Source organism: Rhinoraja longicauda, chromosome 25 (genome assembly GCF_053455715.1).
Source record: "Rhinoraja longicauda isolate Sanriku21f chromosome 25, sRhiLon1.1, whole genome shotgun sequence".
Classification (NCBI taxonomy): domain Eukaryota; kingdom Metazoa; phylum Chordata; class Chondrichthyes; order Rajiformes; family Arhynchobatidae; genus Rhinoraja; species Rhinoraja longicauda.
Genome location: NC_135977.1, coordinates 1,830,474 through 1,858,251, shown reverse-complemented (window position 1 = coordinate 1,858,251; position 27,778 = coordinate 1,830,474). Strand labels below are relative to the sequence as shown.

Genomic DNA, 27,778 nt, shown 5'->3' with positions numbered 1-27,778 from the left:
AGCCTGTCCTGACCAGGATCAGTGAGGACCGCAGCCGTGTCGTGCTGCCGGCCATCGACAACATCAAGTACAACACGTTTGAGGTGCAGCAATACGCCAGCGCTGCTCACGGATACAACCTGGGGGACTGTGGTGCATGTACATCCTGCCCCCCCACGCCTGGCTACAGCAGGATGACCAGGCCGCACCCATACGGTCAGCACTGGGGGGCAGGGGGCGAGGGAGGGGGCAACTGGCGAGGGGGGTGTGTGTGTCTGTGTGCATGGTGTGTCTGTGCGTGTGTCCGTATGTGTCTGTGTGTGTCTGCGTGCATGTGTGTGTGTGTCTGTGTGCATGTGTGTGTGTGTCTGCGTGTGTGTCCGTATGTGTCTGTGTGTGTCTGCGTGTGTGTGTGTCTGTGTGCATGTGTGTGTGTGTCTGTGTGCATGTGTGTGTGAGAGTTTTTGTCTGTGCGTGTATGCTTGTGTCTGCGTGTGTGTCTGCCTGTGTGCGTGTCTGTGTGCGTGTACGTGTCGTGTCTCTGTGTGTGTGTGTGTGCACGAGTGTGAGTGTGTGTGCGCGTGTGTGCACGAGTGTGTGTGCGCGTGTGTGCACGTGTGTGTGTGTGTGTGTGTGTCTGTGTGGGAGCAGGGTCTTTGGGGGTATTAATGCATCCTGGAGTGGGTGTAACTGGGCAAAAGCACAGGGAAGATACAATAAATAAAAAGATAAAGCACCAAATAGACCCTCCCTCGGTCTGAAGACAGATCCCAACCCAAAACGTCACCTATCCATGTTCTCCACAGATGCTGCCCGACCTGCTGAGTTACTCCAGCACTCTGTGTCTATTTTATTTTAAACCAGCACCTGCAGTTCCTTGTGTCGACCAGGAAGTGGGATTAATTGGAAAGCCACTCATTGGGTTGAATGGCCTCATGATTATGGTTTAGAGATACAGCATGGAAACAGGCCCTTCGGCCCACCGTGTCCGCGCCGACCAGCGATCCCCGCACACTAACACTATCCTACACACACCAGGGACAATTTACAATTATACCAAGCCAATTAACCTGCAAATCTACACGTCTTTGGAGTGTGGGAGGAAACCGGAGCACCCGGAGAAAACCCACGCCGGTCACGGGGAGAACGTGCAATCTCCATACAGACAGCGCCCAGGGTGAAAAAGTTACCCTTCACTTTCCTGTTAAATCTTTTCCCCTTCACCTTAAACCCATGCCCTCTGGTCCTCGATTCCCCTACTCTGGGCAAGAGACTCTACCCATTTTATTCATCTCATGTCCTCTCGAGTACTAACCAGCGTCTGCGGTTCTTTGATTCCCCAACCTTTCCTGATCGTTACATCGAAACATAGAAAATAGGTGCAGGAAGAGGCCATTCGGCCCTTCGAGCCAGCACCGCCATTCAGTATGATCGTTGTTGATCGTCCACAATCAGTTCCCCGTTCCTGCTTTCTCCCCGTACCCCTTGATTCCGTTAGCCCTAAGAGCTAAATCCAACTCTCTCTTGAAAACATCCAGTGAATTGGCCTCCACTGCCTTCTGTGGCAGAGAATCCCACAGATCCACAATAATAACAATAATAATAATATATCTTTATAGTCATTGTACAAGATCAACGAGATGAAGATTGCAACCTCCGTATCGAGGGCGTAGAAATAAATAAATAAGGTAATAAAAAAGGTGAAAGTACAAATAGTTCCACCTAATAGGTGGAATTCTCTGCCTCAGAAGGCAGTGGAGGCCAATTCTCTGAATGCATTCAAGAGAGAGCTGGATAGAGCTCTTAAGGATAGAGGAGTCAGGGGGTATGGGGAGAAGGCAGGAACGGGGTACTGATTGAGAATGATCAGCCATGATCACATTGAATGGCGGTGCGTACAGGCTCAAAGGGCCGAATGGCCTCCTCCTGCACCTATTGTCTATTGTCCTTGTACACTGAGGTTACAAATGACAGCATCTGTCGCTGTGTTGTGATGAAGTCGGTTGTACTAGATGATTACGGGCGCAGAAACAGATTATGGGGGGCGCTTGGCAGTTACAGCTCTAGGGATAAGGCAGTCTCTCAGTCTGGAGGTGCAGGGGACGAAGGCCTTGTAACGCCTGCCGGATGGAAGGGGATCTAACAGATGGTGGCGTGGTTGTGTGGAGTCCTTGCAGACGCTGGCGTGCGTTGTAGACGTCCTCCATGGAGAGCTGTATCCCAGCGATCCTCTGCGCTCTGGAGATGACCCACTGAAGGGCTCTCCGATCCGCCGCTGTGCAGCTGAGATACCGCACATAGATGCAGTATGTTAGGGCCCGCTGAGTTACTCCAGCACTCTGTGAAACGTCACCTATCCGTGTTCTCCACAGATGCTGCCTGACCCGCTGAGTTACTCCAACACTCTGTGAAACGTCACCTATCCGTGTTCTCCACAGATGCTGCCTGACCCGCTGAGTTACTCCAACACTCTGTGAAACGTCACCTATCCATGTTCTCCAGAGATGCTGCCTGACCCGCTGAGTTACTCCAGCACTCTGTGAAACATCACCTATCCATGTTCTCCAGAGATGCTGCCTGACCCGCTGAGTTTCTCCAGCACTCTGTGGGTGTTAGGATGCTCTCTGTGGTGCAGCGGTAGAATGGTCACCAGTTTGCAGCATCCTCAGGAACAACAGCCGTTGCTGTGCTTTCTCGACCAGAGCAGTGGTTCGAAGGGCCGAATGGCCTACTCCTGCACCTATTGTCTATTGTCTGTAGTGGTGTTACTGGACCACGTGAGATCCTCTGAAATGTGTGTGCCCGGAAACCTCTGGGCGAGAAAGTTTTTCCTCGTCTCAGTCCTAAATGGCCCACCCGTTATTCTTAAAGCTGTGTGTGGCCCCTGGTTCTGGACTCCCCCAACATCAGGAACATTTTCCCTGCATCTAGCCTGTCCAATCCCTTCAGAATTGGACGTGTTTCTATAAGATCCCCTCTCGTCCTTCTAGATTCCAGCGAGTACAAGCCCAGTCGACCCGTTCTCTCCTCGTACGTCAGTCCCGCCACCCCATGGCTGGGGGCATCTTCATTAATCTCCTCCACACATCTTTCCCCATGAATGAAATTTAAATCACATCAGAAGCATTGGCGTATGATATTCTCCACAAAGCGCAGACAGAGAAATGAAAGGGGTGGCGATGTGCAAAGTCTGGGGATTACCACAGCGAACGCTGAGAAGGGGAGCCTTGTCGTGCCATTCCCCCCTCCCCCCCCCCCCCCCCCCCAACCCCCCCAACTCAACGCTTCATTTAAAGATCAAAGCAGATTAAAAATGCCCCGTGTAGATTGTCTCTCGACAACACACACAACACAAAACTGAACAACATTCCCACTCCTTCTCCACGCCGCTGCCTAACGTGCTGTGCTGAATCATTAACTCAGCTCCTTGCAGATAATAGTTATCCTTTATACTTCATAGAAACATAGAAAATAGGTGCAGGAGTAGGCCATTCGGCCCTTCGACCCTGTACGCACCGCCATTCAATATGATCATGGCTGATCATCCAACTCAGTATCCCGTACCTGCCTTCTCTCCATACCCCCTGATCCCTTTAGCCACAAGGGCCACATCTAACTCCCTCTTAAATATAGCCAATGAACTGGCCTCAACTACCTTCTGTGGCAAGAAAGCGAATGGTATGTTAGCATTCATAGCAAGAGGATTTGAGTATAGGAGCAGGGAGGTTCTGCTGCAGTTGTACAGGGCATTGGTGAGACCACACCTGGAGTATTGCGTACAGTTTTGGTCTCCTAATCTGAGGAAAGACATTCTAGCCTTAGAGGGAGTACAGAGAAGGTTCACCAGATTGATCTCTGGGATGGCAGGACTTTCATATGAGGAAAGACTGGACAGACTGGGCTTCCGAACACTGTGGGCTCAAACACAAATCTAACACAGGTTGGGGGTGAGCAGCGGGTAGAGCTGCTGCCTCACAGCGCCGGAGACCCGGGTTCCATCACGGGCGCTGTCTGTACGGAGTTTGTACGTTCTCCCCGTGACCCGCGTGGGTTTTCTCCGGGTGCTCCGGTTTCCCCCCACACTCCAAGGACGTGCGGGGTTTGTGGGTTAATTGGCTTTGGTTAAATTGTGCCGGGCGTGGTGGTGGAGGCAGATATGATAGTGGTGTTTACGAGGCCTTCAGACAGGCACACGCATGTGCAAGTCCCACACTCCGTGTTCACAGCTTACAGCTTGCACACAACTTGTGTCTGAGGTTTACTTTGGGGTAAGACCTCGCACTAACCAGTGGTCACCCTTGTACTAACCAGTGGTCACCATTGCACTAACCAGTGGTAACCCTTGTTCTACCCAGTGGGCCCCTAGTTGTCCCGAGTGGGCCCTAGTTCAGCCCAGTGGGCCCCTGTTCTCCCCAGTGGGCCCCTGTTCTCCCCAGTGGGCCCTAGTTCAGCCCAGTGGGCCCCTGTTCTCCCCAGTGGGCCCCTGTTCTCCCCAGTGGGCCCCTGTTCTCCCCAGTGGGCCCCAGTTCTGCCCAGTGGGCCCCTGTTCTCCCCAGTGGGCCCCAGTTCTGCTCCGTGGGCCCCAGTTCTGCCCAGTGGGCCCCTGTTCTCCCCAGTAGGCCCCAGTTCTCCCCAGTGGGCCCCAGTTCTGCCCAGTGGGCCCCTGTTCTCCCCAGTGAGCCCCAGTTCTGCCCAGTGGGCCCCTGTTCTCCCATGTGGGCCCCAGCTCTGCCCAGTGGGCCCCAGTTCTCCCCAGTGGGCCCCAGTTCTGCCCAGTGGGCCCCTGTTCTCCCCAGTGGGCCCCAGTTCTGCCCAGTGGGCCCCAGTTCTGCCCAGTGGGCCCCAGTTCCGCCCAGTGGGCCCCAGTTCTGCCCAGTGGGCCCTAGTTCTGTCCAGTGGGCCGGGGACTGAGCCTGTGTGCTGTTTTCTACCCTCTCTCTGTGCATGACAGGACGCCGGCGATGATTGGCTGCTCGTTCGTGGTGGACCGGGAGTATTTTGGTGAGATTGGCCTCCTTGACCCGGGGATGGAGATCTATGGCGGCGAGAACATTGAGCTGGGCATGAGGGTGAGTACTGTGTTCACGTGATCCCTTCACCACAGGTACACGTAGTGCTGGAGTAACTCAGCGGGTCAGGCAGCATCTGTGGAGAACATGGATAGGTGATGTGTCGGGTCGAGACCCTTTTTCACAGTGGACCCCAACTACACCAGTTACACGCCATCAACAAACGCTTCCTTGCAAACCTAGACACTACTAAAGATCAAGTCTGAAGAAGGGTCTCGACCTGAAACGTCACCTATCCATGTTCTCCACAGATGCTGCCTGACCCGCTGAGTTACTCCAGCACTCTGTGAAACGTCACCTATCCACCGTGACCCCTGGTTCTGTACTCCCCCAACATTGGGACCATTTTTTTCCTGCATCCAGCCTGTCCAATCCTGTAAGAAATGTAATTGCTTCTATAAGATCTCCTCTCATCCTTCTAAATTCCAGTGAATATAAGAGGGATGAGAGGGGATCTTCTAAAAACATGGGAAGCCTTTCAACAGAAAGACATCTCACTTCAGCAAACAGCACTTGCTCATTCCTGGTGTGTCAGCCTGGGTTTAAGTGGGGGACACGGGTTTAAGGTTAGGGGGGGGAAAGATTTAATAGGAACCTGAGGGGCAACGTTTACACACAGAGGGTGGTGGGTGTATGGAACGAGCTGCTGGAGGAGGTAGTGGAGGCAGGGACTATAACAATATTTAAAAGACATTTGGACAGGTGCATGGATAGGACAGGTTTGGAGGGACATGGGCCAAACGCCCTTCACTGTATCTTGCCACGAGTGACAATAGACCAAACTCAAAATGTGTAGGACGGAACTACAGATGCTGGTTTAAGCCAATGATAGACAAAAAGCTGGAGTAACTCAGCGGGTCAGGCGGCATCTCTGGAGAAAAGGAATGGGTGACATTGTAGGTCTGAAGAGGGTCTCGACCCAAAACGTCACCTGTTCCTTTTCTGCAGAGTTGCTGGCTGACCCGCTGAGTTACACCAGCATCTTGTGTCTATCTTGTGAGCTAAACGCGGGCGGGTGGGACTAGTGTAGGTGGGGCTGGCATGGGCAAGTTGGGCTGAGGGTCCTGTTTCCACCCTGTACGACACCGAGACCCTCTCTGGCCTGGGGTGGGATTCGATCCAAACTCTCCCGGTTGTTCCCCTCCCCCAGTCAGGATTCCACAGACTTTAAGATTCAGTGCAGCAACCGTCCTCGAAAAAAACATTAATGGAAAGTATAGATTTAAATACTTTCATCTTTGAGAGAGCATTGATCCCTGTCGGCAGTGGCTGGTGTTCAGGGCAGATACCGCGCTGTCATTAAATTCCTTTCAGAAGCAGGCACAGCGGCAGAGATCAAATAAGCATGTGGGCGTCTCTCGCGGCAGCCCTGAGCTCTTCCAGCGTGTCGCCATGCGGGGACTAGTGCCTGTGTTGCCTGGGCTCGTGGTCTCGTGCTTCAGAAGGTCAATACAAAGAAATACAGACCCTCCGTCTGAAGAAGGGTCTCGACCCGAAACGTCACCCATTCCTTCTCTCCAGAGATGCTGCCTGACCCAATAGACAATAGGTGCAGGAGGAGGCCATTCGGCCCTTCGAGCCAGCACCACCATTCAATGTGATCATGGCTGATCATTCTCAATCAGTACCCCGTTCCTGCCTTCTCCCCATACCCCCTGACTCCGCTATCCTTAAGAGCTCTATCTAGCTCTCTCTTGAATGCATTCAGAGAATTGGCCTCCACTGCCTTCTGAGGCAGAGAATTCCACAGATTCACAACTCTCTGACTGAAAATGTTTTTCCTCATCTCCGTTCTAAATGGCCTACCCCTTATTCTTAAACTGTGGCCCCTGGTTCTGGACTCCCCCAACATTGGGAACATGTTTGCTGCCTCTAACGTGTCCAACCCCTTAATAATCTTATACGTTTCTATAAGATCTCCTCTCATCCTTCTAAATTCCAGTGTATACAAGCCTAGTCGCTCCAGTCTTTCATTTATATCAGCATCTGCAGTTATTTTCCAACACAAAGAAATGCATCCTTTGTTGCGGCACGGCGGTGCAGCGGGTAGAGCTGCTGCCTCACAGCGCCGGAGACCCGGGTTCGATCCCGACTACGGGTGCTGTCTGTACGGAGTTTGTACGTTCTCCCCGTGACCCGCGAATGTTTTCTCCGAGATCTTCGGTTTCCTCCCACACTCCAAAGACGTGCGGGTTTGTAGGTTAATTGGCGTGGTATCAATGTAAATTGTCCCTGCTGTGTGTAGGATAGTGTTAGTGCGCGGGGATCGCTGGCATGTGTCTATCATTTTCTGCAGTACCTTCCACACATGTGCCTATCTAGATGTCTTCTAGATCTGTTGTTCTTGTCAACTACCTCCTCTGGTCCTGGTTCCGCATGCTTTACATTGATCGCCCCTTTACAGGAAGGTTGGCGATGGGCGACTATTTGCCGAATCAGAATCCTCTTAAGGCTTAGAAAAAGAGCCGAGATGTCTTGACACAAGCTCAGCGAAGCATGACGCCATGTGTAGGAAGGAACATAGTGGTATAAGAAAATAACGGCAGATGCTGGTACAAATCGAAGGTATTTATTCACAAAATGCTGGAGTAACTCAGCAGTTCAGGCAGCATCTCGGGAGAGAAGGAATGGGTGACGTTTCGGGTCGAGACCCTTCTTCAGTCTGGAGTAACTCAGCGGGTCAGGCAGCATCTCGGGAGAGAAGGAATGGGTGATGTTTCGGGTCGAGACCCTTCTTCAGACTAAACTAAACTGAGGCAGGTTCAATTACAACCTTTAAAAGACATTCGTACAGGTACATGGATAGGACAGGTTTGGAGGGATGTGGGCCAAAAATGGCTTAGATCGGCCATCTTGGTCAGCATGGATGAGTTGGGCCGAAGGGCCTGTTTCAGTGCTAGGTTATTGGAGAGCTGCTCTAAACATTCCAGGGCAAATCTATTTTTTTTTTTTTAAATGACCAAAATGTAATTTGGTTTGTGCTAATTAAATATTTGCATCTGTTTTACTGATTGATAGAGAAACATGAAGAGTTAATTGGTGTTCTGATATAATCTCTTTAGTCAGGCAGACCTGCTTGGCACAGCTGCTGCTGCTGCGATTACATTTCCTTTTTTATTAAATTAGTTATTCGGTTGTGGAAATTGCTTTAATAAGGCCCTTGCTCAATCAGATTGGCCAATCTTTTTTCTTAATATGGAAGTTAGACACAAAATGCTGGAGTAACTCAGCGGGTCAGGCAGCATCTGTGGAGAACATGGATAGGTGACGTTTCACAGAGTGCTGGAGTAACTCAGAGGGTCAGGCAGCATCTGTGGAGAACATGGATAGGTGACGTTTCACAGAGTGCTGGAGTAACTCAGCGGGTCAGGCAGCATCTGTGGAGAACATGGATAGGTGACGTTTCACAGAGTGCTGGAGTAACTCAGCGGGTCAGGCAGCATCTCAGGAGAGAACGAATGGGTGACGTTTCTTCAGACTGAAGAAGGGTCTCAACCCCTAAACGTCACCCATTCCTTATCTCCTGAGATGCTGCCTGACCCGCTGAGTTACTCCAGCATTTTGTGACACCTTCAATTTGAACCAGAATCTGCAGTTATTTTCCTAAACGTTTTTCTTAATATGAGATTTACCAACCTCTAACTTCAAGTAACCCTTTCATCCCCTCTCTCTCCGTCCCTCCCCCACCCAAGTCTTACCAGCTTCAAAGTCGTCTTGTTGAGTCTCGTTGCCTGTAACTCGTTTTCACCTAGCCCACAGTTAACAACGGCCCGTTTCCTTTATCATCGTTACCATTTTTGCACATCTTTCATTCATTTGTTCTTTAATCTCTCTATTTCACCGTCTGTATCTCTCATTTCCCTCAACCCTGACTCTCAGTCTGAAGATGGGTCTTGACCTGAAACGTCACCCATTCCTTCTCTTCAGAGATGCTGCCTGACACGCTGAGTTACTCCAGCTTTTTGTGTCAGTCTTGGGTTTAAACCGGCATCTGCAGTTCCTTGTTCCTACAAATTTATTTCTCTTTACTTGTACTTTCAGCGGCACCTCTGTGTCACAAAGTTGCTGCACCAGATAACGACAGGGAGGGTGAGAGACTCTTTAGGAATTCACCATCCAAAATTTCAGAGAAGGAATTTTAATAAACCAGTGTGCAAAGTGTTAGCTTGGAAAATAAATTGACAGTTGAAATAATGAAGTGGAAATAAATGCTGGCAATTGGAAGCCTGAGAAGTTTAAATCACCAGGATCCTGCCCAAAGCTAAGTGTGAGAAGTAATCATCACTGAGCAATGGAATAGTCGTGACAGGAGCTGTGAGGAGCAAAATAAATTGACCTGGTTGAAAGATGTGCAGGTGCATGGTTCCCTGATGGTGGAGTTGCAGGTAGACCGGGCGGTCAAAAAGGCCTTTGGCACATTGGCCTTCATCAGCCAGAGTATTGAGTATAGATGTCGGGAGGTCACGTTGCAGTTGTACAAGGCATTGGTGAAACTGCATTTAGAGTATTGTGTTGAGTTCTGTGCACCACGTTATGGGAAAGATGTTGTCAAGCTGGAAAAGGGTTCAGAGAAGATTGACGAGGATGTTGTCAGGTCTAGAGGGTGTGAGCTACAGGGAGAGGTTGGGGCAGGCTGGGTCTCTATTCCATGGAGCGCAGGAGGATGAGGGCCGATCTTATAGAGGTGGACAACATCATGAGAGGAAAAGATCGGGTAGATGCACAGAGTCTCTTGCCCAGAGTAGGGGAATCAAGGACCAGAGGACATAGGTCAATAGTAAAGTACCTTCTATCACTAAATGATCAATAAGAAAGCTTCACATTGAGGAGATGTGCCAGGTTTATAGACAATAGGCAATAGGTGCAGGAGGAGGCCATTCGGCCCTTTGAGCCAGCACCGCCATTCACCGTGATCATGGCTGGACATGTACAATCAGTACCCCGTTCCTGCCTTCTCCCCATACCCCCTGACTCCGCTATCATTAAGAGCTCTATCTAACTCTCTCTTGAAAGCATCCAGAGAATTGGCCTCCACTGCCTTCTGAGGCAGAGAATCCCACAGATTCACAACTCTCTGACTGAAAAAGTTTTTCCTCATCTTCGTTCTAAATGGCCTACCCCTTATTCTTAAACTGTGGCCCCTGGTTTGGGACTCCCCCAACATCGGGAACATGTTTCCTGCCTCTAGCGTGTCCAACCCTTTAATAATCTTGTATGTTTCAGTAAGATCCCCCTCTCATCCTTCTAACTTCCAGAGTATACAAGCCCAGTCGCTCCAGTCTTTCAACATACGACAGTCCAGCCATTCCGGGAATTAACCTAGTAAACCTACGCTGCACGCCCTCAATAGTTTAGTTTAGTTTGGTTTTAGAGATAGAGGGTGGAAACAAGCCCTTTTTCCGTCTAAAAACTAAAACTATTGTGTCTGCCAGGCTGCAGTTTGTAAGAATCGCCTTGTTCTGGGCTCAGTGCTAATTATGTTTAAACATTCTTGACTCTTAATTACTGTGGATAGTTCAGCACAGTGCTGCATTCACAGGTGGACAGGTTTGCTATTCAATGAATGTCTCATCTCGTTCAGCCTGTCATCTGTCCTTGTTGTTTCACACTGGAGCTGACAGCTACCTCTCCTCTTCAGCTCACGAGCAGTTTACCGCCAAACTCTAACCCGCTGTCTGTCTGCTCTCCACCCAAACCCTACACACAAGGAACTGCAGATGCTGGTTAATGCACAAAAAGGTCACAGGGTACTGGAGTAACCCAGCGGGTCAGGCAGCATCTGTGGAGAACATGGATAGGTGACGTTTCACAGAGTGCTGGGGTAACTCAGCGGGTCAGGCAGCATCTGTGGAGGTCATTCATAGCTGACATTTTGGGTCGGGACTCTTCTTCAGACAATAGACAATAGACAATAGACAATAGGTGCAGGAGGAGGCCATTCAGCCCTTCGAGCCGGCACCGCCATTCAATGCGATCATGGCTGATCACTCTCAATCAGTACCCCGTTCCTGCCTTCTCCCCATACCCCCTCACTCCGCTATCCTTAAGAGCTCTATCCAGCTCTCTCTTGAAAGCATCCAACGAACTCAAAACACCTCCAAAATAACAAAGTTACTTAAGAACTTTGTGTTATTTTTTGTAAACCAGCATCTGAGGAGCAGGGCCCTGACCCGAAACGCCACCTGTCCATGTTCTCCACAGATGTTACCTGACCCGCTGAGTTACTCCAGCACTTTGTGTGCTTTTTTGGTAACCAGCATCTGCAATTCCTTGTGTCCAGCTATTGTACTCAATTCTCTGCCTAATGAAGGCCAGTGTGCCATAACCCTTCTTCATCAAGGGCAGCACGGTGGTGCAGCGGTAGAGTTGCTGCCTCACGGCGCCAGAGACCCAGATTTGATCCTGACTATGGGTGCTGCCTGTGTGGAGTTTGCACGTTCTCCCTATGATCACGTGGGTTTTCTCTGGGTGCTCCGGTTTCCTCCCACATCCCAGAGACGTGCGTGTTTGTAGGTTAATTGGCCGTCTGTAAGTTGCCGCTAATGTGCGGGATGGAACTAGTGTACGAGTGGTCGTCTGTCGGCGTGGACTCGGTGGGCTGGAGAACCTGTATCTCTAAAACTAAAGCTAGACTATAACCCGCCATGCCTGCCTGCCGTGTTTGGAGTACTGTGAGCGATTCTCAGCCTAATATCTGAGGAAGGATGTATGGGGAGAAAGCAGGAACGGGGTACTGATTGTGGATGATCAGCCGTGATCATGTTGGATGGCGATGCTGGCTGGAAGGGCTGAATGGCCTCCTCCTGCAACTACTCTCCATGTTTCTCCCCGCAGGTGTGGCAGTGCGGAGGGAGTATGGAGGTGCTGCCCTGCTCACGGGTCGCCCACATCGAGCGCACCAAGAAGCCGTACAACAACGACATCGATTACTACGCCAAGCGTAACGCACTGCGGGCGGCCGAGGTGTGGATGGATGACTTCAAGTCCCACGTCTACATGGCTTGGAATATTCCCATGAACGTGAGTCTAGAAGCGCGGCGCAGCGGGTAGAGCTGCTTCCTCACAGCGCCGGAGACCCGGGTTCCATCCCGATTACGGGTGCTGTACACACGGAGTTTGCACGTTCTCCCCGTGACCTGCGTGGGTTTTCTCCGAGATCTTCGGATTCCTCCCACACTCCAAAGACGTGCAGGTTTGTAGGTTAATTGGCTTGGTGCAAATGTGAAACTGTCCCTAGTGTGTGTGTGTAGGATAGTGTTAGTGTGCGGGGATCGCTGGTCGGTGCAGACTCAGTGGGCCGAAGGGCCTGTTTCCGCGCTGTATCATTAAACTAAACTAAAACGTCTTGAGTATAGAAGTTGGGCGGTCATGTTGCAGTTACATTTAGAGTATTGTGTTCAGTTCTAGGCACCATGTTAAAACAAAGATGTTGTAAAGTTGGGAAGGGTACAGAGGAGATTGACGAGGATGTTGCCAGGACTAGAGGGTGTGAGCTACAGGGAGAGGTTGAGCAGGCTGGGACTCTATTCCTTGGAGCGCAGGAGGATGAGGGGTGATCTTATAGAGGTGTACAAGATCATGAGGGGAATAGATCGGGTAGACGCACAGAGTCTCTTGCCCAGATTAGCTTCTTGACCAATGTGCACAAAGGAATTCTAATTTTGCGTACAGATCAGTAAGATTATTGTCATCCATAAGTACGATCTCTGATTAAATTCAGAATGAGAGCAATCACGCCTGACACACGAGCATTACTGAGTGCAAAGAGAAAACACCAGAGTGCAGAATATAGTTACAGCATTAGACAGAGAAAGTGCAGACTTTATAAAAAAAAGTGCAAGATCCACAATGAGGTTGGTTGGAAGATCGGGACTACACCCCAGCGTATGGGAGGGGCGTTCAGTGGTCCAATAGCAGCGGGGAGGAAACTGCCCCTGAATCTGGTGGCAGGAGCTTTCACGCTTTAGACCATCGGCGAGGGGATGGGGGGATGGGCTAGACCGGGTTGGGGGGATGGGCTAGACCGGGTGGTGGGGGGATGGGCTAGACTGGGTGGTGGGGGGATGGGCTAGACCGGGTGGTGGGGGGATGGGCTAGACTGGATGGTGAGGGGGGGGGATGGGCTAGACCGGGTTGGGGGATGGGCTAGACCGGGTGGTGTGGGGATGGGCTAGACCGGGTGGTGGGGGGAGCAGAGGGAATGGCCTCGGGGGTGCTCCGGGCTCCGTTAACCCTTGGCGTTGGCCCTCTCCAGAACCCGGGCGTTGACTTTGGGAACGTGTCGGAGCGCGTGGCCCTGCGTAAGAGACTGAACTGCCGGAGTTTCAAGTGGTACCGAGACAACGTCTACCCTGAGATGAGGGTCTACAACAACACCATCACCTATGGGGAGGTGAGCCGGTTACCACGCGGCCAGCGCCCGACCGCACCCGACTGCACCGCGCCCGACCGCACCGCGCCCGACCGCACCGCGCCCGACCAGCGCCCGACCGCACCGCGCCTGACCGCACCGGGCCCGACCAGCGCCCGACCGCACCGCGCCCGACCGCACCGGGCCCGACCGCACTGGGCCCGACCGCACCCAACCGCACCGGGCCCGACCAGCAACCGACCGCACCGCGCCCGACCGCACCGGGCCTGTACTCACTGGAGTCTACAGGAATGAGGGGGGGACCTCATTGGAACTTTAATGAATAGTGAGCGGCCTGGATAGAGTGGATGTGGAGAGGATGTTTCCACTAGTGGGAGAGTCTAGGACCAGAGGGCACAGCCTCAGAATTAAAGGACGTTCCTTTAGGAAGGAGATGTGGGTGGATTTCTTTAGTCAGAGGGTGGTGAATCTGTGGGATTCTTTGCCACAGACGGCTGTGGAGGCCACAAGTCAGTGGATATGTTTAAGGCAGAGATAGATAGATTGTTGATCAGTGCGGGTGTCAGGGGTTATGGGGAGAAGGCAGGAGAATGGGGTTAGGAGGGAGAGATAGATCGGCCATGATTGAGTGGCGGAGTAGACTTGAGGAGCATCGGTTAACTCTGAGGCTGTGCCCTCTGGTCCTGGACTCTCTGGCCAGTGGACACATCCTCTCCACATCCACCCTGTCCCGGGCCTTTCACTGTCTCACTGGGCCTTCAGTAAGTTGCCCACTGTTCAATGCCACAGGTGCGGAACAGCAAGGTGAGCGGATACTGCCTGGACCAGGGTCAGGAGGAAGATGACCTGGCCATCCTCTACCCCTGTCACGGGATGACCTCTCAGGTAGGACCACCGTGCTTCTGCCCCCTCCCCCCTTGTTAGAAGCAAACACTGAGATACCAGCTCAGTTTCCATGTGGTCTTTGAAACATAGAAAATAGGTGCAGGAGGAGGCCATTCGGCCCTTCGAGCCAGCACCGCCATTCAAAATGCTCACGGCTGATCATTCTCAATCAGTACCCCGTTCCTGCCTTCCCCCCATACCCCCTGACTCCGCTATCCTTAACAGCTCTATCTAGCTCTCTCTTGAATGCATTCAGAGAATTGGCCCCCACTGCCTTCTGAGGCAGAGAATTCCACAGATTCACAACTCTCTGACTGAAAACGTTTTTCCTCATCTCAGTTCTAAATGGCCTACCCCTTATTCTTAAACTGTGGCCCCTGGTTCTGGACTCCCCCAACATTGGGAACATGTTTCCTGCCTCTAACGTGTCCAACCCCTTAATAATCTTATATGTTTCAATAAGATCTCCTCTCATCCTTCTAAATTCCAGTGTATACAAGCCTACTTTGCATCTAACACTAACACTGGATGAATAAAGCGATCACTGTCAGTAAAATCCTTCTAAAATATTTAAATGCATGCCAGGAATGAAACGAGTAGATTGGGCATTAAATATTGATGTGCTCGGAAGATTCCAGGCCCTGTCGTGCTTCATCTTTACGAGGATGTTGCCGGGACTCGAGGGCCTGAGCTACAGGGAGAGGTCGGGCAGGCTGGGACTTTACTCCCTGGAGCGCAGGAGGATGAGGATTAATTTAGTGATACAGCGCGGAAACGGGCCCTTCAGCCCACCGAGTCCGCGCCGACCAGCGATCCCCGCACACTGACACTATCCTACACCCGCTAGGAACAATTTACACTTATGCCAAGCCAATTAACCTACAAACCTGCACGTCGTTGGAGTGTGGGAGGAAACCAGAGATCTCGGAGAAAACCCACGCGGGTCACGGGGAGAACGTACAAACTCCATACACACGGCACCCGTAGTCAGGATTGAACCCGGGTCTCCGGCGCTGTGAGGCAGCAGCTCTACCCGCTGCGCCACCGTGTATAAGGTCATGAGGGGGAAAAGATAAAGTGAATGCACACAGTCTTTTGCCCAGAGTGGTGGAATCAAGAACCAGAGGACACAGGTTTAAAGTGAGAGGCGAAAGATTTAATAGGAACCTGAGGGGCAACCTTTTCACACAGAGGGTAGTGGGTGTGTGGAACGATGCAGAGGGTAGTGGAGGAAGGTATTATCACAGTGTTTAAAAGACATTTGGACAGGTACATGGATAGGAAAGGTTTAGACGTGGGCAGGTGGGGCTAGTGTAGATGGGGCATGTGGGTTGGCATGGATGAGTTGGGCCGAAGGGCCTGTTCCCCTGCTGTATACACTGTGGCTTCTCTCTGGAGATAACTCCGACACTTGGGAATAATATCCAGCACCCATGTCTGTCTGCACACCAAAAACATTTAACCAATCCGGAATTAAAATAAAGACACTTTGCCAAAATCAATTTCCAAAAGCCTTGTCTGCTTTCAAACATATTTTGAGCTTTATCCTTGATTTGTTAAATCAATTTCATCGAGCCATGTGAAGAATCACCCTTGGTGCAGAGACATCCTGGCAAGCACGTCGCTCATTATTCCAGGGCCTGATTAGCCGCTGTGAGGGGAATCTCAAGTAGCCATCTCGGTGATTTGCTGCAGAATATTACATCGACTTCCAATATTGAACAAGTGTCTTCACAATTCAAGCGTCCTTTTATTTATTAAGCGTAAGGAGAGAACAATAGTTTGCCTCCTCTACAATTCAGTAAGGACTAGAACAGCAGGGGAACAGGCCCTTCGGCCCACCGTGTCGGTACTACTAGGGTACGGTGGTGCAGCGGTAGAGTTGCTGCCTTACAGCGAATGCAGCGCCGGAGACTCAGGTTTGATCCTGACTACGGGCGCCATCTGTGCGGAGTTTGTACGTTCTCCCCGTGACCTGCGTGGGTTTTCTCCGAGATCTTCGGTTTCCTCCCACACTCCAAAGACGTACAGGTATGTAGGTTAATTGGCTGGGCAAATGTAAAAATTGTTCCTAGTGTGTGTAGGATAGTGTTAATGTGCTGGGATCGCTGGGCGGCATGGACCCGGTGGGCTGAAGGGCCTATTTCTGTGCTGTATCTCTAAATCTAAATCTAAACTATGTACCAATGTTATGGAATCATAGAGTGATACAGTGTGGAAACAGGCCCTTTGGCCCAACTTGCCCACACCGGCCAACATGTCCCACCTGCCTGCATTTGGTCCATATCCCTCCAAACCTGTCCTATCCAGGTATTAGTATGAATTTACAGGGTGGCACGGTGGCGCAGCGGTAGAGTTGCTGCTTTACAGCGCTTACAGCGCCAGAGACCCGGGTTCCATCCCGACTACGGGTGCTGTCTGTACGGAGTTTGTACGTTCTCCCCGTGACCTGCGTGGGTTTTCTCCGATATCTTTGGTTTCCTCCCACACTCCAAAGACGTGCAGGTTTGCCGGTTAATTGACTTGGTATAAATGTAAATTGTCCCTAGTGTGTGTAGGATAGCGTTAGTGTGCGGGGATCGCTGGTCGGCACGGACTCGGTGGGCCGAAGGGCCTGTTTCCGCACTGTATCTCTAAACTCAACTCAGCTGACTGTCAAAGAAGATGACAGAATCAGATGTGATCACTATATTTAAGAAGCCTTTAGACAGGCCCTTGAGTACGCAAGGCATAGAAGGATATAGGCTCCAATGTGGGCAAGTGGTATTAGGATAGATGGGCAGAAAGGTTGGCATGGACTTTGTGGGCCGAAGAGCCTGTTTCGGTGCTGTACTCCTGTGACTAAGAAAATCTGGAAAGTAAAAGGTAGTCAGATCAGAACAGTGCCAACAAATCTCTGGAGTACTTTGTACTGAATCCCAGTGTAAAAGTTAAAAAAAAAAAAAATGATGAGAGGTAGAGATAGGGTAGACAGTCAGAACCTTCACCCCAGGGTGGAGATGTCACAGACTAGAGGGCACATCTTTAAGGTGAGAGGGGCAAAGTTTAAAGCAGATGTGGGGGGCAGGTGTTTTACACAGAGGGGGGGTGGGGGCCTGGAACGCGCTGCCAGGGGTGGGGGTGGAGGCAGATACCATAGTGGTGGTGAAGAGGCTTTTAGACAGGCGCGTGGAGATGCATGGAGTGGAGGGATATGGATCACGTGCGAGCAGAGGGAATCATTGTAACTTGGCGTCATGGCCTGTTTACACACTGTATCTCTAATCTAACCTAATGTAAGTAAGGACACAGAATATTTTCCAAAAAGTCTGAAATATTAAAACATTGGATTGGCAGCACCTGGCAATACAAGGGGCAAGGGGAACATTGGATAATGGAAGTCAAGTCAACCTGCAAGGAGAGAGAGAGAGAGAGAGAGAGAGAGAGAGAGAGAGCACTTCACAGCTGTGATGTCAGGTTCAGATATTAATATATGATAAGCATGTTCCTGATGTAATCCATTAAAGTCATTACCTTGGATGCGCACTGTGCCTGTGGGGGTTAAAGTCGGTGACAAAGCCTGTTGGTACTGATGGTGAGATTATATTAAAGTGCTTCGCACAATGTAATCTGTGCATTGGTCTTTCACAGCAGGCTTTACCTCCAGCAGCAAAACTAATCGAAGGACAGCACTTGAATGTTTCATTACATAAGTGAGAAGGCAGTCGATCCTTTCCCCCAGAGAGAGCTCTAGGGGCTAGCAGAATCAGGGGATGTGGGGAGAAGGCAGGCACAGGTTACTGATTGTGGATGATCAGCCATGATCACAATGAATGGTGGTGCTGGTTCCAAGGGGCCTCCTCCTGCACCTAGTTTCTATGTTTCTATGATGGAGATGTCAAAGTCTTGAGGGCATACCTTTAAGGTGAGAGGGGCAAGATTAAAGGAGATGTTTAGTTTAGAGATACAGCGCGAAAACTGGCCCTTCGGCCATTCAGGTCCGCACCGACCAGCGATCCCCGCTCATTAACACTATCCCACACGCGCGCACACACACACGTACACACACACACACACACACACACACACACACACACACACACACACATACTTGGGACAATTTTTTTACATTTACACCAAGCCAATTAACCTACAAACCTGCACGTCTTTGGAGTGTGGGAGGAAACCGGAGCACCCGGAGAAAACCCACGCAGATCACGGGGAGAACGTACAAACTCCGTACAGACAGCGCCCGTAGTCGGGATGGAACCCGGGTCTCCGGCGCTGCATTCGCTGTAAGGCGGCAACTCTACCACTGCGCCATCGGAGTGGAATTTGAAATCAGAGGGGATGGGATTCACTTTTGAGGCACAGATTCAAGAGAGTCTCTCTCTGACTGTGAGCAGGCAGACATAATCCTGGAAGAAATCCACTCTCAGCCGCGAGTTGCTGAGGAGCGATCACGTGAAGCAAAGCCAGATTTAAATCATCATCTTTTTGAAGAAAAATAAATTGCTTTATGAATAAAGATTAAAATACTTTCAACATATGCTCCACCGCATATCTCTAATAACCCAGGGATAACATTACAGTGTTTGCCGGATTACTGAACTGGCAGTCTGTGTTCAAGTCTCTGCCTCTCCCACCTCTCCATCCTAAGTCAGTAGAGTTTACTTTAGAGATACAGCACGGAAACAGGCCCTTCGGCCCACCGGGTCCGTGCCGCCCAGCGATCCCCGCACACTAACATTATCCTACACACACTAGGGACAATTTTTACATTTTACCGAGCAAATTAACCTACAAACCTGCACGTCTTTGGCGTGTGGGAGGAAACCGGAGCGCCCGGAGAATACCCACGCAGGTCACGGGGAGAACGTGCAAACTCCGTACATACGGCGCCCGTAGTCGGGATGGAACCCGGGTCTCTGGCGCTGCATTCGCTGCAAGGCAGCAACTCTACCGCTGCGCCACCGTGCCGCCCAGTTCCAAGTGAAGGGTTTGAGTCCAGCCCAGGACTGAATCACACAGCCTTAACTCACAGTCTCCATGGTAAAGGTTACAATTACGGGCGGCACGGTGGAGCAGCGATGAAGTTGCTGCCTCACAGCGCACCACCAGGCTCAGCAACAGCTTCTTCCCCTCTGTGATCAAGCTTCTGAACGGCCCTTCCATAAGCTAGGGTACTGTCCGATTCACCTCTACCCCATTGCGGACATTGGACTTTGTCTGTGGAACTGATGCTCTACAATGCTGAGATCTGAGGGCGTTGCGGTGGCACAGCGGGTAGAGCTGCTGCCTCACAGCGCCAGAGACCCGGGTTCCATCCCGACTACGGGCGCTGTCTGTACGGAGTTTGTACGTTCTCCCCGTGACCTGCGTGGGTTTTCTCCGAGACCTTCGGTTTCCTCCCACACTCCAAAGACGTGCAGGTTTGTAGGTTAATTAACTTTGGTACAAAATTGTCCCTCGTGTGTAGGATGGTGGCAGGGCACATTGGTTGGCTTGGGCTCGGTGGGCCGAAGGGCCTGTTTACACGTTGCATCTCTATGCCTTATGAACGTGAGCGGTGGCTGTGGTGTGGTTGGTGGACCAGGCTACTCTGACAGCACCCCCCCCCCCCCAAACCCACCGCCTCTCCCCCCAACAGGGGCACCACCACCCACAGATTCCCCTCCTGGTCGCACACCACCCAGAACACAGAACACGGAACAGTACAATGCAGGAACAGGCCCTTCGGCCCACGATGTCTGTGCTGAACATGATGCCAAGACAAACTCCTATCAGCCCGCACATCATCGACTCCCTGCATATCCACGCGCCTGTCCAAAGGCCTCAAACACCACTATGGTATCTACCTCCACCCCCACCCCCCTCTGTGTAAAAACAACTTGACCCTCATGGGTGGCACTGTGGCACAGCGGGTACAGCTGCTGCCTTCCAGCGCCAGAGACCCGGTTCGATCCCGACTACGGGCGCCGTCTGTACGGAGTTTGTACGTTCTCCCAGATCTCAGGTTTGTAGGTTAATTGGCTTGGTAAAATGTAAAAATTGTCCCTAGTGTGTTTAGGATAGTGTTAGTGTGCGGGGATCGCTGGTCGGCGCGGACCCAGTGGGCCGAAAGGGCCTGTTTCCGCGCTGTATCTCTAAACTAAAGTAAACCGCCTTTCTTTATCTCCTGCTTTCAACCGTTCTAAATATAAAATGCTACCTCATTGCCAGGTGTACCATGCAGTGAAATTCCTTTTAGTTTAGTTTAGAGATTAGTCTGAAGAAGGGTCTTGACCTGAAACGTCACCCATTCCTTCTCTCCAGAGATGCTGCCTGATCCACTGAGTTACTCCAGCATTTTTGTTTCTACCTTCGATATAAACTAGCATCTGCAGTTTTTCTTTCCTACACAACCTCCAAACCTGCATGTCTTTGAAGTGTGGGAGGAAACCGGAGCACTCAAAATGTGACCTTCTCTTCCCTGAAGAAGGGGGATTTCTGGCTATGTTTTTACTTTAGGGATTACCAGCATTAGAGGCTGGTGCTGTTTTATTGTAGGTTATCCAACGTTTTATACCACTGTAGGAGGCCGTAAACAACCAATCAAACTTCATTAAGTCTTCAGTGCAAATGATTCCCAACAAAAATGCCCAGAACTTGCCACAGTGTTTATTAAACAGTCATGAAGGTTTTATTTAGTATTTAATATTTAATACATGAGATTGCAATGAAAACGATGATTAAGGTACTTGAAATCTCCATCGGCAAATTGAATTTATGGTCTGACCGTCACTGCAGGGTTGATGTTTGGGTGCTGAGATTGGAAGATTGTTCGGGATCTTCTTCTTAAATTACTTAATGGATAATTGATTCATCGTAATATGAAGGGAAAAAAATTGAAACTTTAAATTATTCATCCTCGGCTGTTACGAGTTTCCCCAGTTATGGAATAATTCATGGCAGTTCATTCATATGATTGAGGCCATTACTGATGGCATTTCAAACTCTACCGTAAAATGTCCCCCTGTCAAAGTAGCGTCACAGCGGCACGGTGTCCTTTAGTTTAGAGATACAGCGTGGAAACAGGCCCTTACGGCCCACCGGGTCTGCACCGACCAGCGATCCCCGCACGCTAACACTATCCTACACCACGAGGGACAATTTTTACATTTACCGAGCCAATTAACCTACAAACCCGCACGTCTTTGGAGTGTGGGAGGAGACCGAAGATCTTGGAGAAAACCCACGCAGGTCACGGGGAGAACGTACAAACTCCGTACAGACAGCGCCCATAGTCGGGATCGAACCCAGGTCTCCGGCGCTGCATTCGCTGTAGGGCAGCAACTCTATCGCTGCGCCACCGTGCCGCAGAGTGGTTTAGTTTATTATCACGTGTACCGAGGTACAGTGGAAAGACTTGGTTGTGCGCAATCCAGTCAGCGAGAAGACAGCACATGATTACAAGACACCGCCCGCTGTGGGCCGGATATCACGTAACGATGAGACGGAGTACAGGATGGAGATGGAGAACCTCGTGTCCTGGTGTCGAGACAACAACCTTTCCCTCAATGTCCGCAAGACAAAGGAGATGGCGATGGACATCAGGGTGTGAAGCCGTGCACCTACCCAGTTACATTGACCGCACAAAGTAGAGATGGTTGAAAACCTCATATTCCTCGGAGTCAACATCACCAACAACTTCTCCTGGACCACCCATGCTGACAGCACACCAGCGCCTCTACTTCATCAGAAGGCTTAGGAAGTTTGGCAACTCTCCCCAACAACTCTCACCAACTTCTACAGACGCGCCGCAGAAAGCATTCTATCGCGATGCATCACAGCTTGGTTTGGGAACAGCTCCGTCCAAGGCCGCAAGAAATTGCAGAGAGTTGTGGACGCAGCCCAGACCATCGCACACACAAACCAACCTCCCTTCCATTCTTCTGTCTGAAGAAGGGTCTCGACCCGAAACGTCACCTGTTCCTTCTCTCCCGAGATGCTGCCTGACCCGCTGAGTTACTCCAGCATTTTGTGTCTATCCAGGTTTGTAGGTTAATTGGCCCTCTGCAAAATTGCCCCTCATGTGTGTGTGAGTGTGTGTGTTAGTGTTAGTGTTAGTTCTAGTGTTAGTGTTAGTTCTAGTGTTAGTGTTAGTGTTAGTTCTAGCGTTAGTGTTAGTGTTAGTTCTAGTGTTAGTGTTAGTGTTAGTTCTAGTGTTAGTGTTAGTGTTAGTTCTAGTGTTAGTGTTAGTTCTAGTGTTAGTGTTAGTGTTAGTTCTAGTGTTAGTGTTAGTTCTAGTGTTAGTTCTAGTGTTAGTGTTAGTTCTAGTGTTAGTGTTAGTTCTAGGGTTAGTGTTAGTTCTAGTGTTAGTGTTAGTTCTAGTGTTAGTTCTAGTGTCAGTGTTAGTTCTAGTGTTAATGTTAGTTCTAGTGATAGTTCTAGTGTTAGTGTTAGTGTTAGTTCTAATGTTAGTGTTAGTGTTAGTTCTAGTGTTAGTGTTAGTTCTAGTGTTAGTGTTAGTGTTAGTTCTAGTGTTAGTGTTAGTTCTAGTGTTAGTGTTAGTTCTAGTGTGTGTTAGTTCTAGTGTTAGTGTTAGTGTTTGTTCTAGTGTTAGTTCTAGTGTCAGTGTTAGTTCTAGTGTTAGTGTTAGTTCTAGTGTTAGTGTTAGTTCTAGTGTCAGTGTTAGTTCTAGTGTTAGTGTTAATTCTAGTGTTCTAGTGTTAGTTCTAGTGTTCTAGTGTTAGTTCTAATGTTAGTTCTAGTGTCAGTGTTAGTTCTAGTGTTAGTTCTAGTGTCAGTGTTAATTCTAGTGTTAGTGTTAGTTCTAGTGTTAGTTCTAGTGTTAGTTCTAGTGTTAGTTCGAGTGATAGTTCTAGTGTTAGTTCTAGTGTTAGTGTTAGTTCTAGTGTTAGTGTTAGTGTTAATTCTAGTGTTAGTTCTAGTGTTAGTTCTAATGTTAGTTCTAGTGTTAGTTCTAGTGTTAGTTCTAGTGTCAGTGTTAGTTCTAGTGTCAGTGTTAGTTCTAGTGTTAGTTCTAGTGTCAGTGTTAATTCTAGTGTTAGTGTTAGTTCTAGTGTTAGTTCTAGTGATAGTTCTAGTGTTAGTTCTAGTGTTAGTTCTAGTGTTAGTTCTAGTGATAGTTCTAGTGTATAGGGTGATCGCTGGTCGGCACGGGCTCGGTAGGCCGAAGGGCCGAGTTCCGGCTAAAAACTAAAACTAAAGCTTGTTATTGTGCCCGTAAAAGGTTTAATGACGTGAAACTGGAATACCAAATTGGCTGTGTGGGGAATAATTCAGCTGCCAGCTCTGCGGGTTGCAGCACGACCTGCCTGTCTGCTGACAAGCTGATGGACTGTGACCTTGTTGCAGGCATTGACCTGTTAAACCAAGGCCACGGCAGCTCGTCACCGGCACACAACACTCTCTGCCTCATGAATATTTGATCGGCGAGGCCTTGCTGCTCTGATGTGGGGGTTTAAGTCTTTAATTTATGAAGCTATTGTTGACCGGAATGAACTGTGCCCCACTCCCCACGCACTGCACCACAACGAAATGCCCACTGGAGAGGCAACAGTGTTTCATTGTCACGTGTCCCAGACAGAACGACGACATTCGTACTTGCAGCAACACAACACAATATGGAAACATAGTGCACTGTAATCAATATAATATTGAAGATTTGCATATAGGAGTGAAGAGGTCCTTCTGCAGTTACACAGGGCCCTGGTGAGACCGCATCTGGAGTATTGTGTGCAGTTGTACAGGGCCCTGGTGAGACCACACCTGGAGTATTGTGTGCAGTTGTACAGGGCCCTGGTGAGACCACATCTGGAGTATTGCGTGCAGTTGCACAGGGCCCTGGTGAGACCACATCTGGAGTATTGTGTGCAGTTGTACAGGGCCCTGGTGAGACCACACCTGGAGTACTGTGTGCAGTTGTACAGGGCCCTGGTGAGACCACACCTGGAGTATTGTGTGCAGTTGTACAGGGCCCTGGTGAGACCGCATCTGGAGTATTGTGTGCAGTTTTTGTCTCCTAATTTGAGGAAGGGCGTCCTTGCTATTGAGGCAGTGCAGTGTAGGTTCACCAGGTTAATCCCCGGGATGGCGGGACTGTCATTTGTGGAAAAATTGGAAAGACTGGTCTTGTATTCACTGGAGTTTAGAAGGATGAGAGGGGATCTTATAGAAATGTATAAAATTATAAAAGAACTGGACAAGCTAGATGCAGGAAAAATGCTCCCAATGTTGGGGGAGTCCAGAACCAGGGACTGCATAATCTAAAAATAAAGGCCATTTAAAACTGAGGTGAGACTCTCTGGATGAAAACTTTTTCATCCAGAGAGTTATGAATCTGTGGAATTCTCTGCCGCAGTGGAGGCCAATTCACTGGATATTTTCAAGAGAGAGTTAGATTTAGCTCTTAGGGCGAAGGGAATCAAGAGATATGGGGAGAAAGCAGGAACGGGGTACTGATTGTGGATGATCAGCCATGATCATATTGAATGGCGGTGCTGGCTCGAAGGGCCAAACGGCCTCCCCTTGCACCTATTTTCTATGTTTCTGATAAACGAGAGGATTGGGGAATGTGTGGGATATGGGGAAAAAAATGTTCAGTGTGTGTGTAAATATATACACATACTGACAAATGCACATATATATAGATCATATACATACACACACACGCACATACGTACACACAAAAAAATAAACAAATCAACTAACAATATGCTTCCCTCAGGGTTGATCCTCTGCCTCACTGCGGCAGAGACCCTGACCAAGGGCGCTGTCTGTGTGTGGTGTTTACACGTTCTCCTCGTGACCCGAGTGGGTTTTCTCCGGGTGCTCCGGTTTCCCCCCACACCCCAATGACGTGCAGGTTTGTCGGTTAATTGGCTTAGTGTGTAGGGAGTGGATGAGAAAGTCAGATAGCACAGAACCGTGCCAGAGACCTGGGTTTGATCTGTGTGGAGTTTTCTCCAGTTTTGTAGATTAATTGGCTTCTGTAAGCTGTCCCTCGTGTGTAGGGTAGTGCTAGTGTACAGGGCGATCGCCGGTCGGCGTGGACTCGGTGGGTCAAAGGGCCTGTTCACACACTGTATCTCTAAACTAAACTAAACTAAACCTGAAGGGCTAAATCCGCCAACGTTTTGATCGGGGAGATTATGAAGCAAAGTTTTGAAACTTTTGAAATTCTTCCCATGGGATTGATTATTGGTCAGAGCTGAGAGGCTAGAACTTGTAGTATACGCCAGAGAGAAGAGTTCAGACACGCTGCCCCTCAGCGCTCTATTTAAACCGCAGCATCGAGAGCGGAAATGGATCCAGTTTTAATTAACTAAAGACCAACTGCTGCCTGCAATTATAAAGAGGAAGGTTGCTGCTAAACTTTAGATGGGCGCAGCGAGAATCTAATAACAAAACAGCCGCTGACCTTTAAAATATTTCCACAGATTGCTGATTTATCAGACTGCTAAATAAACAGAAAAAACCCCACAAAGTCTGCAGCAAACGTGATGCCAAGATGAACTGCTCCCCTCTTCCCGCATGTGATCCATACCCCTCCATTCCCCACATATCCACGTGCCTGTCTAAAAGCACATTAGCCGGCAGGTTTCAGTGAGGTCCCCCTCCAGTGAGATGGGCCGAAGGGCCTGTTTCAGCGGTGTATCCTTTAGCTCTGTTGGGCTCTGGTTAGGTGTAGGTCAGACACGTTGTCGGCCATGTCTGGGGGGGTGGGAGTCCGTCTCCTGGAGCGGGGAGCTGTGGGGGTTAACGCCAGGGCTGTCTTGTGCCCCCTAGTTGGTCCGCTACACAACCGAGGGGCTGCTGCAACTGGGCCCCCTGGGGTCGACGCGCTTCCTGCCCGACACCAAGTGCGTGGTGGACGACGGCAAGGGCCGGAGCCCCAGGCTGAGGAAGTGCGAGGACGTGGACAGGCCCGGACAGAGGCTCTGGGACTTCACACAGGTAGGCCCAGGCCTCCCACCACCGGGACCCGCGTGGCAACCGGCATGGCAACCGTTACCCGGCAACCGTTACCCGGCAACCATTATCCAGCAACCATTACCCAGCAACCGTTACCCGGCAACCGGCATGGCAACCGTTACCCGGCAACCATTACCCAGCAACCGTTACCCGGCAACCGGCATGGCATCCGTTACCCGGCAACCGTTACCCGGCAACCGTTCCCTGGCAACCATTCCCCGGGAACCGTTCCCTGGCAACTAGCATGGCAACCGCTAACCGGCATGGGAACCGTTACCCGGCATCCGTTCCCTGGCAACCATTACCCGGCAACCGGCATGGCAACCGTTCCCCGGCAACCATTCCCTGGCAACCGGCATGGCAACCGTTCCCCTGCAACCGTTCCCTGGCAACCGACATGGCAACCGTTACCGGCTTCGTCACCTAGCAACCTTTCCTTTCCTTTTCTTTTTATTTAATAACCAAAAATAGATTTATTGAAGTTTTTACGATACTACTTACACTACGAAATAATTAAAGACAAAACCCACCACCCTAATACAGGTAAAACAAATATTCTCCAATTTCAAACAACTACCTCCCCATCCTCAATAAGGCTCCCGAACCTGACAATGGCGCCATTCGGCCCATGGAGTCCATTCCATCATCCAATCATGGCTGATCTATCTCTCCGTCCTAACCCCATTCTCCTGCCTTCTCCCCATAACCCCTGACACCCGCACTGATCAACAATCTATCTATCTCTGCCTTAAATATCTCCATTGACTTGTGGCCTCCACAGCCGTCTGTGGCACAGAATCCCACAGATTCACCACCCTCTGACTAAAGAAGTTCCTCCTCATCTCCTTCCTAAAGGGACGTCCTTTAATTCTGAGGCTGTGCCCTCTGGTCCTAGACTCTCCCACTAGTGGAAACATCCTCTCCACACCCACTCTATCCAGGCCTTTCATTAGTCGGTAAGTTTCAGTTAGGTTCCCCCCCCCCCCTCATCCTTCTAAACTCCAGGGAGATGGGCCGAAGGGCCTGTTTCCCGCGCTGTCTCTCAACTAAGGTGGACGTCTCTCTCTCGCAGAACGGGCCGATCATTAACCGGGACACGGGCCGCTGCCTGGAGGTGGAGATGGTGAAGGATGCCAACTTCGACCTGAGACTGTCCTTGCAGACGTGCTCTGGACAGAAGTGGCTGATAAGGAACTGGTTCAAACAGGGCAGGCACTGAAGGCTGGCGGACGGACGACCTTGCCTTGCCCACCTTTGTCCTGCAGCCCACCAACAGCCCAGAGGAGACCCTGGTTCTGGGAGAGCTTACTCCACCCTCCGCCTTGGGGAACTCTGGCCAAAGTAGCGTTAACCAGATCTGCAAGGAGTTTACTGGGACAGTAGTGATGAGCCTTTTCCACACACACATCTGAACTTGCTGCCTGTAAACCTGTCTCGTTAGCATGACCTGTTGTATCCGGACAGAACATTGTAAGTAATAAAGTCAGAAAAACATTTAACAGGTTCGATTTTGATG

At 50.2% G+C, this 27,778-nt stretch overlaps 1 protein-coding gene across 2 annotated transcripts; it reads left to right on the top strand.

Annotated features, from left to right (window-relative positions):
- Positions 1 to 27,778, top strand: LOC144606041 (polypeptide N-acetylgalactosaminyltransferase 9-like). 2 transcript variants are annotated; one of them, XM_078421827.1, is made up of 7 exons: positions 1 to 195; positions 4,931 to 5,048; positions 11,883 to 12,068; positions 13,303 to 13,440; positions 14,209 to 14,304; positions 26,077 to 26,244; positions 27,335 to 27,775. In XM_078421827.1, the coding sequence occupies exons 1-7, from the start codon at positions 137 to 139 to the stop codon at positions 27,479 to 27,481; spliced, it is 912 nt and encodes a 303-aa protein (XP_078277953.1). In that variant the 5' UTR covers positions 1 to 136; the 3' UTR covers positions 27,482 to 27,775. The 2 variants fall into 2 exon arrangements, with proteins under 2 accessions (XP_078277953.1, XP_078277954.1); XM_078421828.1 differs by lacking the exon at positions 14,209 to 14,304 and having other exon boundaries at positions 27,335 to 27,778.